Source organism: Phascolarctos cinereus, unplaced genomic scaffold, assembly GCF_003287225.1.
Source record: "Phascolarctos cinereus isolate Bilbo 61053 unplaced genomic scaffold, phaCin_HiC Scaffold_7;HRSCAF=346, whole genome shotgun sequence".
Lineage (NCBI taxonomy): Eukaryota > Metazoa > Chordata > Mammalia > Diprotodontia > Phascolarctidae > Phascolarctos > Phascolarctos cinereus.
In genome coordinates this window covers 86,338,047-86,353,960 of record NW_027556180.1, presented here as the reverse complement: position 1 = coordinate 86,353,960, position 15,914 = coordinate 86,338,047, and the positions used below count along the sequence as shown (strand labels likewise).

Below are 15,914 nucleotides of genomic sequence, written 5' to 3'. Positions count from 1 at the left end.
GTGAGATCCACTTGAGGGTTCCCAGTCCATATGCAAACCCAGAGATTAAATCGGTAACTGTCAGAAGATGGATAAGAATTGTGCGCTGTTTGCCCTGAACCCCTCCCTCTCCTTCCCCCCAAATGGCTTGGAGTGAAATACCTATGCATTTAACTTTTGAGGAACAGAAACAAAATAAAAAATTTAATGTGTTATTTCTAGGCTTGAGTTGAATAGTCTGGCACTTTTTTTGGGGGGGGGAGGAGGCTGTCAGGGGTTAAGTGACTTGCCCAGGGTCACACAGCTAGTAAGTTTCTGAGGCTGGATCCGAACTCAAGGAAAGTTGCAGTGTTCTAGGATTTGATGCAATCAGCATTAAAGTTGAGGATTACAATCCAAAGGACAATGGAGAGATCCCTGGATGTGAGGAGAGTTTCAAAGGAGAAACAATATAAAGGATATCAGAATTGTGTATAACTGGCCAAAACATGGGCCAATTAAAAGGATAACCAGTAGATAGATAGAACATGCATTTCATACCATAAAATGTCAAGAAAACTAGATGGAAGTCCCCAGCATGGTGGGTGGAGGATTGGTGGGACAATATGGAGAAGAAAAGTTATATGGATGGGTCTCCATAATATGAGGGCCCATATCAGTGAGATCATGGATCTGTCATAGTTATATACATGGTCAAAGAGCCATGTACAACAACAGTGAACTTGTATAGTCAGACACAGAAATGGAACAATGACCTTAACTTATAAAAGGGCCTCACGTGCAAGGACCCTGAACAAAGAATCTGTATGAAATCAGTTGCCTGCTTATCATGAACCATTGTGATCTGGATTTACTAACTGAGCTTCTACGTCTGGTTCCAGATCAGCTATTCTGGACGTGTTTTGTTTTGCTGAAACCCAGTAATGCAACATAACACATATGTGGAATTAAACCATATATATACTTTTAAGAATAAAGTGAACAAGTTGTGCTGTAGCACTGAAAAAAAGTGGCGCAGGTACAACGTTATGCAAGCTATAAACCAAATGCTCCTTTTTGCACTAGCTCTTTCTCAATGTTGTTCCAAATCCTCTTAGCAAAAATGCTTCCTTAAAATCTGACGTGAGGATCAAGCCTCGAGTGGGCCAAGTGGGGAGGCCTCCTTGTTAAGGTTCAGTGTCAGAACAAATCCAAGTTGCAGGGACCCACTGCGGCTCATCCTGGGCCTGTTGCACGGTGGTCAACAGCTCTGCACAAGCCTCTTGCAAACTGTCATTCACAATCACTTGATCAAAAAACTGGCCAAACTGGGTTTCCATTTTTTTAGCTAACTCCTCCATCTCCTGTAGGTCTTCATCCTATAACAGAGAGAGTAAAGATGAATGTGCACAATACAAGTAGCCATGCTTAGTCTAGCAGCTCAGTTGTAAGGTAGTTTTGAGACCAGTGAGATAATGGGATCGTGACTATAGAGCTGGAAGATATCTTAGACCCTAGTTCAACCCTTTTATTTTGCTGAGGCCCAGAGGGGCAGCTAGCTAGCAAGCACAGTGGTTAGAGCACTGGGCCTGGAGTCACAAAGACTCGTCTTACTAAGTTCAAATCTGGCCTCAGATGCTTACTAGCTGTGAGATCCTGGGTGAGTCACTTCATCCTGTTTGCCTCAGTTTTCTCATCTGTAAAATGAGCTGGAGAAGGAAATGGCAAACCACTCCAGTATCTTTGCCAAGAAAACCCCAAATGGAGTCATAAAGAGTCGGACCAACTGAAAAACAATTCAACAACAGCAAAAGCTTTGGCCCAGAAAGGTTAGGTGATTTGCTCAAGATTACATAGATTGAAAGACGGCCAAACTTTGAAGTCAGAGCTCCTGAGACAAAATTGAGCACCTTTTCCATTAAGCAGTGGGTGAATCAACAGACTATAATACATGATTGATAAATGGTAGAGCTACATTGATAAACAAAGTTCTTATTCTTTCATTTTGCTAATTGGCACATTTACTTACTGTTATCTCCTAGAGACAACCAAGAAAATCAAGATTTTATGAAATATGTCATTAAAAATAATACAGAGAGAATAAGATATATGAGGATATACAGACGTTTGTCATTTTATAAAATAGAATTCTGGACTGAAAATTTTAAATGAAATGAGACGTTTTTAAAGCACCCCTCCAGTGAATCCTTTTATAAAGCAAAGAATTCTTTTTAAATATGTGAATAAATACTCTCATTTCTATTTCATAAATTGACTTTAGCCTATGATATTGGATTTCCTTAAAGCAAGGAATACCTGAACAGAAAAAGTAAAATGAGGTAAATCTTCTATCTCATTAATAGCTTCATATGTAGCAAAGATTCTTTAACTTTTAAAGCTGATGTTTATTAAAAAGTAGGAGTCATAAGGTACTTGAGTTTCTGAAAATAAAATTTCTAAGCAAAAGGAACACAACAAAAAAGTGTTTTGGCTATAACTAGAAATGATAGGAGGCATACAACTCTCCACTTTCGTGAATCTTACCTTGAATTTAATGTTGACATAATAATCTGTAATAATCCTGGCATTTTTCCGGGACTGCCTCATACGATTCAGGGTGGATGGTTTTATGAATATGACATAAGGCTTCAGTTCATGTGTTCGGGCCACCTGAATACTCTACAAACACAATTCAAAGAAAAACTTGCCACATACATTAAAAAGAACCATTTCATTCTGAATTTTCTGTACTCTCTGGTGAGTGTATTTAACATTTAGATTTTTAGAAGAGTAGCAACTAACAACCTTGTCATTATCAGTGAGATATATGTTTCACCCCTGCCCCAAGTACTCTTGATAGTAGAAAAAAAATATATGCTTGAAGTTAGAATGGTTAACAATTAGTAATTTCAGTTTTAGTAATTTATACAACAAAGTTATTACTTACTGATTTTGTAAATGGATGTTCTTTTGTGCAGGTTTCCTTTATAAGTGATTACAATCCTGATAGTCATAGAGGTTTTTTTTCTTCTACCATACTTGGTCTTGAATCAGTATGGCACCAATCAGTGACAAATTAAGAGAATGATACTGTCTAAAAAACTCTTATTGAACATTTATTAATAAATCTGTAACTGGCATAATCTTTGTGAAATCTTCTGAAGGGTGGTCTTAAAGAGAATTGGTTTATGAAGATTCAGCTGAGGGGTGCATGACACTCTCCTCTCCATATTCAAAAAGCTACTCTCATAATACATGTTGAGCTCTTTTCTATTCTACAACTAAAAAAACTAATGGGATATGATAGGGTACTCTTTCCTGGTCAGGCCCTATCTGGAATTCAGTTCTGGACACAGCATTTTTGGAAGAACATTTGATAAGCTGGAGAGCAGAGAAGGGCAATCTTGATGGTGCTATGCTCCTAGTTACAGAACTAGTCGATGGCAAAGACAGAACTAAAAATCCAGGTCTCTTAACACCAAGTCCAGTGCTCTGATCACTACATAGTTCTTGTCGTCCCCCACCCCCCCTGCCCCAAAGTGGATCCCTAATGCCTATAATTTAAGCAATTAGTCACCATTCCACTTTTCCTGATCTATTTCTTATTCCTTCATTGCAGGCATTGTATATTCCAGCCCAAATAGATGGCTAGCAGCTCCTTGATCGTCATAACAATTGTAAAGCCCCTAGCACGGTGCCTGGCATGAAGTAAGAGCTTCCCAAATATTAACTATTATTATTAGTATTATTTCTATCTGTCTAAATCCTTAGTTCACTTCTAGGCTCAGCTCTGGTGCTACTTCCACCATGAAGCCTTTCCTGATTCTCTCTGTCATTACTCTTTTCTCCTTCCTCAAATATTCTAGAGTTCTTTGATCTGTCTTTTGCCCTCATCATTTCCTGCCCTGGAAGATTCTCACATGGCATGATTTTGAGGCCTTTCACCATCCTTGTCATCCTTCTCTGTATGTTTTCTAGCTAATGTCCTTCCTAAAATATGTCCACAGATATGACCAAGGCAAAGAATAATGACACCACTACCTGCCATCAGTAATTGCGAGATGATGATTCATAGTCATAAAGTACCACTGAGAGAATATTGGTGTTAAGAAGATAGGCTTTTATATCAGCAAGTAGCTAATGGAAAAAAATACTGCATAGTAACCCAAAACTGATACATCTGACATCCTAAGGGAATGGAGGCTAATGGAAACATCCATTTTATTTTATTTTATTTTTGGAGGCAATCAGGATTAAGTGGCTTGCCCAGGGTCACACAGCTAGTAAGTGTCTGAGGTTGGATTTGAACTCAGGTCCTCTTGACTCCAGGGCCAGTGCTCTATCTACTGTACCACCTAGTTGCCCTGGAACATCTATTTTAAACAAAAGAAGTTTTGCCCTTCTGTCAAATCAGCAATTGTCTGTATGGAACACAACAGAACCCTAATGTAGATGTAAAATCATTGCCCACCACTTGTTTTTTTTTTTAACACTTCTAGGCACGGCTTATTTAAATATCTTTCAAGCCTACAGAGTGATGAAACTCAAGAGGTAGATTTCATAGATGGCCCACCTGTGGTTCTAAGTCCATTACACAGACTTTTCCTTCATCAAGGACCTTTCGAACAGCATCCACACTGGTACCATATAGGTTTCCTTTGTACTCACCATACTCCAACATTCTATAAAGATAGGACAAAGAAAAGAAAAACTCCTACTACAAGAATCTGCAAAATATCATTAGTTGCAAAGTCTAAAAATATTATCCAAGAAGATAATCTTAATAGAAAGTAACAAATATGGGTACTTTTCTGTGAAAAGAGGAATCACTAAGGGATTTAGGTAGGACCAAATGGTTCAGGAGACCTATGGTTCACCTATTTGTGAAAGAAATCTTTTAAATTTTGCAATTCAATTCTTCTTCCCTTCCGAAAGATAATGAACTACATGGGATTCCGTGTTATTTGTGACTCAAGGAGTTCCCATAAAGGGACTTCAGAGAATACGTGCAAAAAAGGAATTCATATCTGGCAATATGTAATTAGAGTTACAAAAATTTGTCCTGGTGATCCTACCACGAAGACTTATAACAAAAGCATGTTATTTATTAAAAGGATAAAAAGACCTAGCTGTACAAAAACATACATAGCACAAATGTACGTAATATCAAAAACATGGAAACAACCCATGTGTCCAGTAATTGGTAAATGGCTATACAAATTGTCAATATAATAGAATATTATTGTACCAAAAGAAATAGCAAATATGAATAACAAAATAATTTATGGAAGGGCACATGAAATAATGTAGATGGAAGAAAGCAGAACGAGAAAACAATATATACACTGAAGAGGAGTGTGTGTGTGTGTGTGTGTGTGTGTGTATGATAACAGTAAAAAATTCAATAAAATACACAGAACCAAAAGAGAGCAGAAGGAGATGCAGAAACAAGGCATCATTGTTATTTTTTTGGAGTTCATGTAAACTCTTCTAAAACAAATTTTTAAATATTTTGACAATTACAGTCCTATGTATTTTTATTTCAAAATTTATTCTTACTAATGGTTAATGTTTGCAACAAAAATCGTTTCAAAAAGAGAGAAATTCATTCAATGCAATTGAACAATTCATGTTGAACTTTGAAATGAAGAGAGAAAATGAATGAGGGACTACATGTTCTAGTTACCTGTGACCATACACCAGACTTTCAAATGTTTCCTTGGACACATAGTGATACTCTCGACCATCCTCTTCATAACTCTTTTTAGAGCGAGTGGTATCTATTGAGAAGAATTAACAAAAGGCCTTTGGAGTTCATTCATTTATTCATTCAATAGAAATTTTAAGAGTTCTGAAAGGCAAACTTTACTTATGGGATCATTTCATTTTCTCCTTTATGTTTAGAGCAGGAAAAAGTGATAATTGCATTTCAATATAACTACTTTCTTTTGTAATCCTGTCTTTTATTTTATACATTTAAGAACAATTTTCTGAGGAGTGTTCCACAGCTTCACCAGACTGGACCTGGCCTCAGATATTTACCAGCTGTGTGAAACCTGGACAAATCATTAACCTCTGTCTGCCTCAGTTTCCTCAACTGTAAAATGAAGATAATAATAGCACCTACTTCCCAGAGCTGTTGTGAGGATCAAGTGAAATAATATTCATAAAGTGCCCAATACATACTAAGTACTTAATAAATGTTTCCCCCTTTCCTATATCTTTTACTGAACTCTGGAAAAATGTTTGAGTAAAACTATTACAATCCTGAAAGGATAGTGAATTTCATCAAAAAGTTTAAGACAACCTCTTCTTCCTTTCCTCAGCAGAACTAGTGACTTATCAGAGGACTTTGGTATATATGTAAATATGAATAGGTATGTATGATATATATATATACATATATATGTGCATATATATATATGTGTGTGTGTGTGTGTGTGTGTGTGTATGTGACACATATGACAGGTTGAAATCTGTGAATTTGGATGTAACTTAAGATATCCATGGTGTAAATTCTCCATCTTGCAATAATTTAAATAAGCTTTCACAAGGATAAATTGCCATAGCAATTGAAATAGTTAAGAAATTCCTGCTGAAGTTTGAAACAAAGCAGACTACATAATAGCTTGCTGGAAAAGAAATCCATAAAACCTTGAAGAAATGGGTCCAAGACAGAACGATTTTACAACGAGCCTAGCAAAGTCATTGCCATCTTTCATCCTGGCTCAACTCCAACAAATCAAAATAAAGTCTGGTTAGGAATGCCTATAAAGGTCCCCTCACATCTTGTGTTTTCATATCAAAGGGGATATCACATGGCTAATAGAATTAATCCACTTTCAAAAGCAGAAGTAAAGGAAGCTTTATTAAAATATGAAGTACAAAAGGAAAATGGAACTTACGCGGCACCGCACTTTGAAAATGATTTGGATCAGTTTCAATCAGTCGCCTTCTCAATTCATTTATTCCAACACCAGAAGGGCCTGAATGGAGTGGGGTGGGAGGGAAGGGTAAAAAGCCACATGCAGAAGTCATTAAATATGAATGACTACAATTATACAATGATGAAGTCACCATCACTGCTATCCTTGTATTGGGGGAAAAAAAGAAGAAAAGATAAAGGATAAATTACACAACTTCCCTTTGAACACAGTTGGACAGCTCTAAAGGGTAATTAGGAATTTTCCTGTTGACCTGTGGGAATAATCTGCATTCCTTAAACTTTTAGAGTTGGTGGAGAGAGGGAAGGAAAGGGAATAAGCATTTATATAGTGCCTACTACATGCCAGGCGATGTGCTAAGTGCTTTACATGTTTTATTTCATTTTATCATCACAGCAACTCAGGTAGGTGCTATTATTATCCTTATTTTAAAGTTGAGGAAATTGAAGAGGCAAACAGATTGAGTGACTTGCCCAGGGTCACACAGCTGGTAAATTGCCTGATTCAAAATATAGTTGCCCTGTAAAACAGAGGGTAGCCCTTTGCCTTTATTTTTCCTATTATAAAGATACCTGCTGATGAGTCTTTACAAAAGGCTCCACTGCATTTCCTTCACCTGGAATTAATCACTTAAAATGCAGGATTATGCTCCAAAGCTTTTGATTTGTGTAAGGAGTGACAGTTCTCATTAGGATAGTAATGAATACTGGGACCTACCCACAAGCACGATCAGGCGATGCTTATCAGAAGGATGCCGCTGGTACTTTACCACCTCCTCATACGGGGCTCCCAGGGCATTGTAGCAGCTGTTGGAGCAGTGAGTATAGGCAGGCAGCTGGCTGGTGTGAGATTTTCTTCGACAGAGGCGCATGCTTCTTCGGAAACCGGCTGGGGAGGGTAAAAATCAGATCCATAACTAGCAGCAGTTTTTAAAAATCTGACATTGCACAAACATTGGGAGCAAGAGGCACCCTTAAATTAACCTTTTAAGCCAGGACACTGGTGGCCTCTAAGAGCAGAGACTCAGAGGTTGCCCCTAAGGCAAGAGGAAATAAAGAGTTGAGCTCCCTTGCAAATTGAGCTTTCTGCAGGCTTAGACACTGTTGATCACTCTCTTTCCCTTGATACTCTTCTCTCCAGGTTTTTGCCACACTGTTCTCTCCTGGTTCTCCTCCCACCTGCCTGATTGCACCTTCTCAGTTTCCTTTGCTGGATCATCATGCAAGTCTTGGCTACTAACCATGGGTGTTGCCCAAGGTTTTGTCCTGGACTCTCTTCTCTCTCCCATTTCACTTCACTTAATGATCTCATCAGCTCTGTGGATTCAATAATCATCTCTATGCTCTACACTCTACATTTCTGTCATTAAGGCTCTCTCCTGACCTTTAGTCCTTTGTCTCTAACTGCCTATCAGAAATCTCAAACTGGATGTCCCACAGATACCTTAAACTTAACATGTCCCAAACTTAACTCATCATCATTCCCCCTAAACCATCCTCTCTTCCTCACTTCCCTATTACTTCCAGTCATCCTGATATATATTTGGCCAGTGGAGCCAAATGGCTCTGGAGGAGAAAGTGAGGCTGGTGACTTTGCACAGCCCTCCCTCACTTAAATTCAATTCACTCGCAAGTCATGGCATCACCTTCCTGATGTCATGGTCCTCTTTGAGAAGGAAGGACAAACAACAACAACAACATTACCACCAGGGATCGCACCATCCTCCCATCACACAGGCTCACAACCCTTACTCTCTCACCTCTCCCCAACCCCCATATCCAATCTGTTGCCAAGTCCTATCATTTCTAACATTGCAACATCTCTTACACCCTGGTGAAGGCTCTCCTCACCTCACCCCTGCACTACTACAGTAGCCTTCTGCACAGTCTCCTTCCTTCAAGTATCCCCATTCCACTCTATCTTCCACTTAGCTATCAAAATGCTCTTCCTAAAGTATAGTTATGACCACATCACCCCCTATTAAATAAATTCCAGTGGTTCCCTATTACTTCTAGGATCAAATAGAAAATTTTCCTCTATTTGACTTTAAAGCCCTTCATAACTTGGCATCTTCCTACTTTTCCAGTCTTATATTTTACTCCCCTCCATGAACTCTGTGATCCAATGAACAGGCCTCCTTGCTATTTCTTGGATAAGACATTCTTTTTCCTGACTCTATACATTTCCACCATCTGTCCCCCTTGACTGGAATTTTCTCCTTCCTTATCTCCATCTCCTGGCTCCCTTCAAATCTCAGTTAAAAATGCCACCTTCTACAGGCATGCTAATACCCTCCTTTTAAGGTGTTCTCCAATTAATCCTGTATGTATTTTATTTGTACTCAGTTGTTTTCATGTTGTCTACCACATTAGATGGTAAGCTTCTTGGGGTAAGAGCCTGCTTCTGCCTTTCTTTGTATCCTTAGTGCTTAGTACAATGCCTGACACATAGTAGGTACTTAATAAAGGCTTGTTGACTTGACTTGGAGTATGGTCAGAAAATAGGGGTGGACGGGGAGTGAGAAGGAAGAGGACTATTTGTAGCTTCCTATTTTAACTGATTCTTTTCGCTAATGAGTGCTAAACTATGTTTTTTTTGTGCTGCTGATGAAAAGCAAGTGATTTTTAGCACTTTAAATTTGGCAAAGCCCCAGTCATCTCATCCTAATTACAATTCTGGCAGAAATCCATACATGACAAGAGCCAATATAGAAGCATATTACTTCTGGTCAGGTAGTCAGAGCAAACTATGGAATTAATACCCATTTATGTCTAAAGCTAGAGAAAGTGGAAGTGGACTGAAGACAAAAATAACAAAGATGACAATTATATTAGCCTTTGAGAGTACATCTGCTGCCTGTTCTTTCAAAAAAATTTTTTTAAATCTTGTATTCCCGTGAGTTAGGCAGGGGAAGGCATTGTTATCCTCTTTCAACAGATGGGTAACCTGAGGAACAGAGACACCAGAGTTAGTGGTAAATTTATTGTAGGTACAGAATCTTTGGTTTCCTAACTCCTAAACTCCTGGTCATTTCACTAATTAAACTGCCTCTCCAGCACAAGACTTTCTTGAGGCCAGAGACTGTTCCATTTTTGTCTTTATATCTCTACTGCCTAGCACAATGCCTTGCATTAGTCAATAAACATTTATTCAGTGCCTACTATGTGCTAGGCACTGTTGTAAAGACTGGGGATACAAAGAAAAGTAAAAAGAACATGCCTGCCCTCAAGGAGCTTACAGTCTAATTAGGGAGATAACATGTAAACAAGCTATGTACAGCATAAATTGGAGGTAACCAAGAAAGGGAAGCTACTAGAATTAAGGGGGAATCAGGAAAGGCTTCCTCTAGGAGGTGGGGTTTTTCTTGAAGGAAATCAGAGAAGCCAGGAAGCCTAGATAAAGAGGGAGGGCAATCCAGGCATGGAAGATCACCAGTGAAAAATAACCAGACTCACGAGACTGAGTATTTTATTCAAGGAACAACAAGAAGGCCAGTTGTCACTGGACTGCAGAATATGTGTATGTGGGGTGCAAATTGTAAGAAGACTAAAAAAATAGGGAGGTATCAGGTTATGAAGGGCTCTGAATGTCAAACCAAGGATTTTATAGTTGATCCTGGAGGTAATAGGGAGCAACTAGAGTTTATTGAGTAGGGGGATGACATGGTTATATCTGTGCCACTTTGCCAGCTGAACGGAGGATGGAGTAATGTAAGGAGATACTTGAGGCAGAGAGATCCACCAGAAGGCCATTGCAAAAGTGTGAGGTGACAAGGGCCTTTAACAAGGTAGTGAAAGTCGTCAGAGGAGAGAAGGGGGTGCATGTGAGAGATATTTTGAAGGTGCAAATGATAGGACTTGACCACTCGTTAGATATGGGAAGTGAGAAAGGGACTAATCAAGATGACTCCCAGATTGTGTACCTGGAATGGTGGTACATTTCCTGCAGGAGTAGGGAAGTTATGAAGAAGGCACATTCTTCAGGGAAAGGTAATGAGCTACATTTTGGATGTATTGGCTTTAAGATGTCAATGGAACATTCAGTTTGAGATATACAATAAATAGCTAGAGATAGGAGACTAGAGAGCAGGAGAGAGGTTAGGGCTGGATAAGTAAGTTTGAGAATCATCAGCATAGAGATGATAAATGAATTCATGGGAATTGATGAAATAGCCAAGTGACATATAAAGGGAAAGAGAAGAGGACCCTGGACAGAGCTCTGTGGGACACCCATGGTTACTGACTGTATAGACAATACTTAATAAATACTTGTTGATGAATCAGTTGATTGTATATTTTCATTATTCTAACCTTTTATCTACTTCCTAAAATAATTTCAGGATTAGTTTCCCATTCAATTAGGACCAGCCTGAATTGTAACCTGAGAAGGGAACTACTACTGTGATTTCATGACTTCCAAGAAGTTACCACTATGCTTCACTCCTCCCTCTTTCTCAAGAAAATCTCTCTTCCATCCAATGGCTAATTTCTACCATTCTAAGCTTCATTCCTTCTTCATTCTTTTAATATAAGGCTTTGGTCCCTATTAAAACAAATACATGTTGGGGAGGAGAGGCAAAAATATATTAAACTTTCTCAGTCACATACATCTCTGCTTGAATGAATTTTGGAATCCTCCCTTCAAATGGATTTTGATAAGAAAGCAGAATGAACTACGTACCTGAGGGAAAATGGGCAAGAAGTGGCCAGGAAAAAAAAGGAGTGTAGAACCCCAAGTTTGGGGATCACCAAAGACAAACTTCACCCACTTTTGGCAAACAAAGAGGCCAGCATTATTTGTTCTCCTAAAGACACAATTATAATCTCCCTTGTCAAGGAGTGGGCAAGGTTCCAGAGATATCTATCAATGCCTCCTGTGAGCTGCATTTAGACAATCTATGGTGTATATATACATATCCTACAGGATGCACATGTGCGCCCTATGAGGGGCATGAAAAATGTCTGTGAAATCTAGTTGGCATGGAGTTGAGAAAACACTCCAATAGGGCAGGGTATGCCACGGAGCTGACTGGAAGAAGATTAGTGAGGAAAAGATTAGCAAACAATTTAAAGGAGTTTTGAACAGAGCTCTCACTAGCATAGAACAGGTTTTGCCCCAAGGTACTAGCACCCAGTAATGTGTGTACTCCCTACCTATTGGTAGTAGACTATTGTCTCCATAACTTGCCTCCTGGTCCTCTACCACATGCCAGTGCCCTTGGGAGCCAGCCCCAGGATCTCATGAGCAGAGGAACCTCTTTTTCTAGTCTCACCCCAACCCTCTCCTACCCTTTGGACTTTTTTGTGTCCTAGCATCATCATCTCTCCCTCTCACAGTAGAATTTTCCCCAGGAGCAATTTTGGCTAGGTAGAGCTCTGGTTATAAAACACAAATATGTCTCCTGGGATGAGAATATTTGAAACAATGAAAACATTAGAACTTTGCTAAAAAGAAGGCTTCAGGCATTTTGGAGAGAGAGCTTGCAACTGTCTGTAAGGAGAATTATCATTGAGAAAGGTGTGTCAGAGTTGTTATGAGTCCAACTAAATCAGGCAACAGAGACTCACTTATCACCTACCTATAAAGAACTGATGGTCATATCCAGCAAATTCCTCTTCATCTAGGTCACGATAAATGAACAGTCCGCAGTGGGGTGGAGGGGAAAGGATTGTGGTTACTTTCTTCATTGAAATTATTCCCACATTTACAAACTACTTCATTTCAACAGGTAGGGGCAGCACAACGATGTAATGATGAGCCTATACATGGAAGCTCCCTTGGGAATGCCCTAAATACTTTGGATTTCATTATTCCACTAAAGCACAGACATTTCTGAAGTGTCGAGCACAAACTTAGATGTTGGATCTCTTCATGAGCTAAGGTATCACAATTTATCTTCCTTAATGTATTCAAAAATCAAAATGCCTTATAAAAGACTTATAAAAAAAGAGTGGAAAAGGTCACAATTAAAATATGCAAAGTCTGTGTGCATTTTTTCATGTTCAACCTAACATCATGGTAACTGAAAATAGAAATTAAAATTTTTTATAAGATTTTTTCCCACCCTTCATATGAGAAGTGTCTCTCTCTCTCTCTCTCTCTCTTTTTGGTGAGGCAGTTGGGGTTAAGTGACTTGCCTAGGGTCATACAGTTAGTAAGCGTCATGTGTCTGAGACTGGATTTGAACTCAGGTCCTTCTGACTCCAAGGCCAGAGCTCTATCTAGCAACCCCAAGAAATTAAATTTTTAAATGGTACTAAATCTGGGCTTTTAAGCTTTGGTGGGTGTGAGTCCTTTAGTATAGCAATACATTATTTAGGTTTGTTTGACTTTAAAAGTAACTCATTGTGAAGAAATAAAAATCAAATAGGACTACTTTGTGATCCCTAATTATTTCTCATTGTGCTAAGCTGATAAAAGACACAGACCTTTATTTCAGATATTGGGATAAAGAAAACTGCTCAGAATTGTGTATCTCTACTCTATACTGTAAGCTGTAGTCACACTTTGTACTGTAAATAGTTCAGTTTGGTGCCTCAGAGAAACATGTATACTACGAATGTAAGGAAGATATAGTTTTCAAATTAATTTCCTCCTGTCTTCCTCTTCGTGCATGCACAGAGCCGTAACTAAGGACCAGGGCTTTGCCTTGGGGTCCCAACCTTGGGGAGGGGGAAAAGGACTCTCTTTCCTCATGGCAGCCAAAATCACTGTCCCTGAATTTTGACATTCTCTCTAGTGCCCTCTCCTGGGGCTTAACTTTCTCTTAACCATTGCCCAGGAACTAGATTCAGGAAACAGGTGCCAGGCCCTTGCAGCTCCACCCTCCACTCCCCAGGTCAGATAGCTCTCTGTGACCCCTCCCCCACCAATAAAAAACTGGTTTTGCTCCAGATGAAAAAATTCCTAGTTACAGCTTTGTGCATATAGATTTATTTGTGGTACTATAAAATGGGATAGAGAGCCTATTCCTATATAAAGTTGTAGCAGACACAACCTCTTAAAATTAATCTTTGTTTTTACATCTTCATTTCTTATCTAGTGATCAAATACATGTTTTTAAATGAAACAATCTAGTAAGCAAAACACAAGGGGAAATATCTGCTAGGGATATAGCCGTATGTGTTTAGGGGATGTATCACTATATGAAATATATTTCATATTGAGCTGGTTTTTATCCTTTTAAAAATATATTCTTCATAATTTGATATTTACTAATCTAATTTCTTTTTAGAAATCTAAAATGAGTTACCCAGTCAAGTATTGACTCTGGTACTGACATTCATTAAATCTGCCTCTCTTTTGCATGTACAGGAAATAAAATTAAGTTACCTTCTGAGAGCTCCTCTGGACATTCAGATAAAAGCAGAAACAGACATTAAAAATTAAAATCTGAAGCAATGATGTCAAAGGCCAAATGGATGCCCAAACATTTGACATTTCTCTTTTGGTCTCAGATTTCGACTTAATGTAAAATACTGCATCAGTAAGAGAAACCACACACAGGTGAAAAACATAAATAATTGAAACTAAGTATAAGGATTTAAACAGCCTGAGTCGGCAAGTACATTATTAAATGAACATGGGAAATTTAGAAATAGCATGTCATTCATTTAGGTAAGGTTCACTTCTGTAAATTCACCACTCACTACTATATAACTGGGACAATTAATCATTTATTGCATCATCTTCCTAGAAACTCACTTAAATGATATCAAAATTTAGGATAGACATGAATAAAATTATAGGCAAATTGTTTACTTTTTTACTTACCAGATTCAAATGTTTCTTCATCTTTGATTTTCGATGGTGGAAGAGAAAAAAAAATACATGGATATATCATTGCAAGACTTCTCATGCTCAAATTGTATTATCACAAACACATCAACTAATTATTCTTTTTTGACACAATGCTTATTCCCTTCCCCTATTCTACTATAGTCATTTCATATTTTTGTCCCTTTCTGAGCACCTTCAGCTCTATGCCTTCTTTATGACGTATCTTATATAAGAATCATGGCATTTAGTAGTTGGGTGAGGACAAAAAGGGTGGAGGGATCAAAAAAGGCTTAGCTACATAGCAGTTCATCAGCAAAAGATCCGGATTGTAAACTTCATATGCTTTAGTGATGTAGTGTATCAGCCAAAAAGGCTGAGGCAATCTGGGGCTACGTTAGGAGACATTGTATGCTAAGGTTACATGTAGAGTACTGTGTTGAGTTCTGAGCATTAGGTTTGAGAAAGGATATTGATGGAGAGTATACAGAAGAAGGTGGGCAGGGTGTCATCCAAGGATCAGCTGGAGAGACTAGGGAAATTTAGTTTGGAGGAGGGACAATTTGGCCCAGAAGGCATGATAACCATTTGAAGGGCTGTCACATAGAATCAGGATTGGCCTCTGAGAACAAAATTAGGAACAACAGATGGTGGAGATAGGTCTAGACATGATGTAAGGAACAACTTCCTAGTAATTAAAAGTTATTTCAAATGGTATGGATTGCTTCGAGTGGTAGTGGTTCCCCTTTCCTGGAAGTCTTCAGGTGAAGGCTGGATGACTAACTATTGGGAACGTTGTAGGGAAGATTCTGGTTGGGCTCCAGATTGGACTAGAGGGACAGTGGTCCATTGTAAATCTGAGACTTTGTGATTCTTTGTAACGGAGGTAAGCTCACTTGCTGTGGGCATTCGCTGACAAACTTTAACGTATGGGGGGGTGTTGCCTGTTAAAGTTTAATGTATAAAAGGCAAAGGAGTAATAACAGTAGAAGGGAATGAGGAAGGTAGAGAGGGATCCTGGGGCTGGGGGATAGGCGTGAAGGTTAGGAGAAGGGAGTTTGGGTCCCATGGATCTTTGATTGGGCAAGGACGGATGGATGAGGTATGACAGCTCAGGTAAAGCACCTTTGACTTGTGCTAAGTTAATTCTCATAAGTGGTTCTGAGAAACCAAGAAGTATGTTCAGCAATATAAATATAGTGTTTTTTTAAGCAGGATGATGCAATTTGTAATATA

At 38.7% G+C, this 15,914-nt stretch overlaps 1 protein-coding gene across 1 annotated transcript in view; it reads right to left on the bottom strand.

Annotated features, from left to right (window-relative positions):
- Positions 1–921: 921 nt before the first annotated feature.
- MPP4 (MAGUK p55 scaffold protein 4) overlaps positions 922–15,914 on the bottom strand; it is a 49,711-nt gene continuing 34,718 nt past the window's right edge. The window contains exons 16-24 of the mRNA XM_020968085.1: positions 14,676–14,696; positions 14,235–14,249; positions 12,481–12,522; positions 7,620–7,790; positions 6,864–6,944; positions 5,645–5,738; positions 4,532–4,640; positions 2,503–2,637; positions 922–1,337 (exon numbers count right to left, since the gene is read on the bottom strand). Of these exons, the coding sequence (XP_020823744.1) occupies positions 1,146–1,337; positions 2,503–2,637; positions 4,532–4,640; positions 5,645–5,738; positions 6,864–6,944; positions 7,620–7,790; positions 12,481–12,522; positions 14,235–14,249; positions 14,676–14,696 (860 nt within the window). The 3' untranslated portion in view covers positions 922–1,145. The remainder of the gene's footprint in view (positions 1,338–2,502; positions 2,638–4,531; positions 4,641–5,644; positions 5,739–6,863; positions 6,945–7,619; positions 7,791–12,480; positions 12,523–14,234; positions 14,250–14,675; positions 14,697–15,914) is intronic.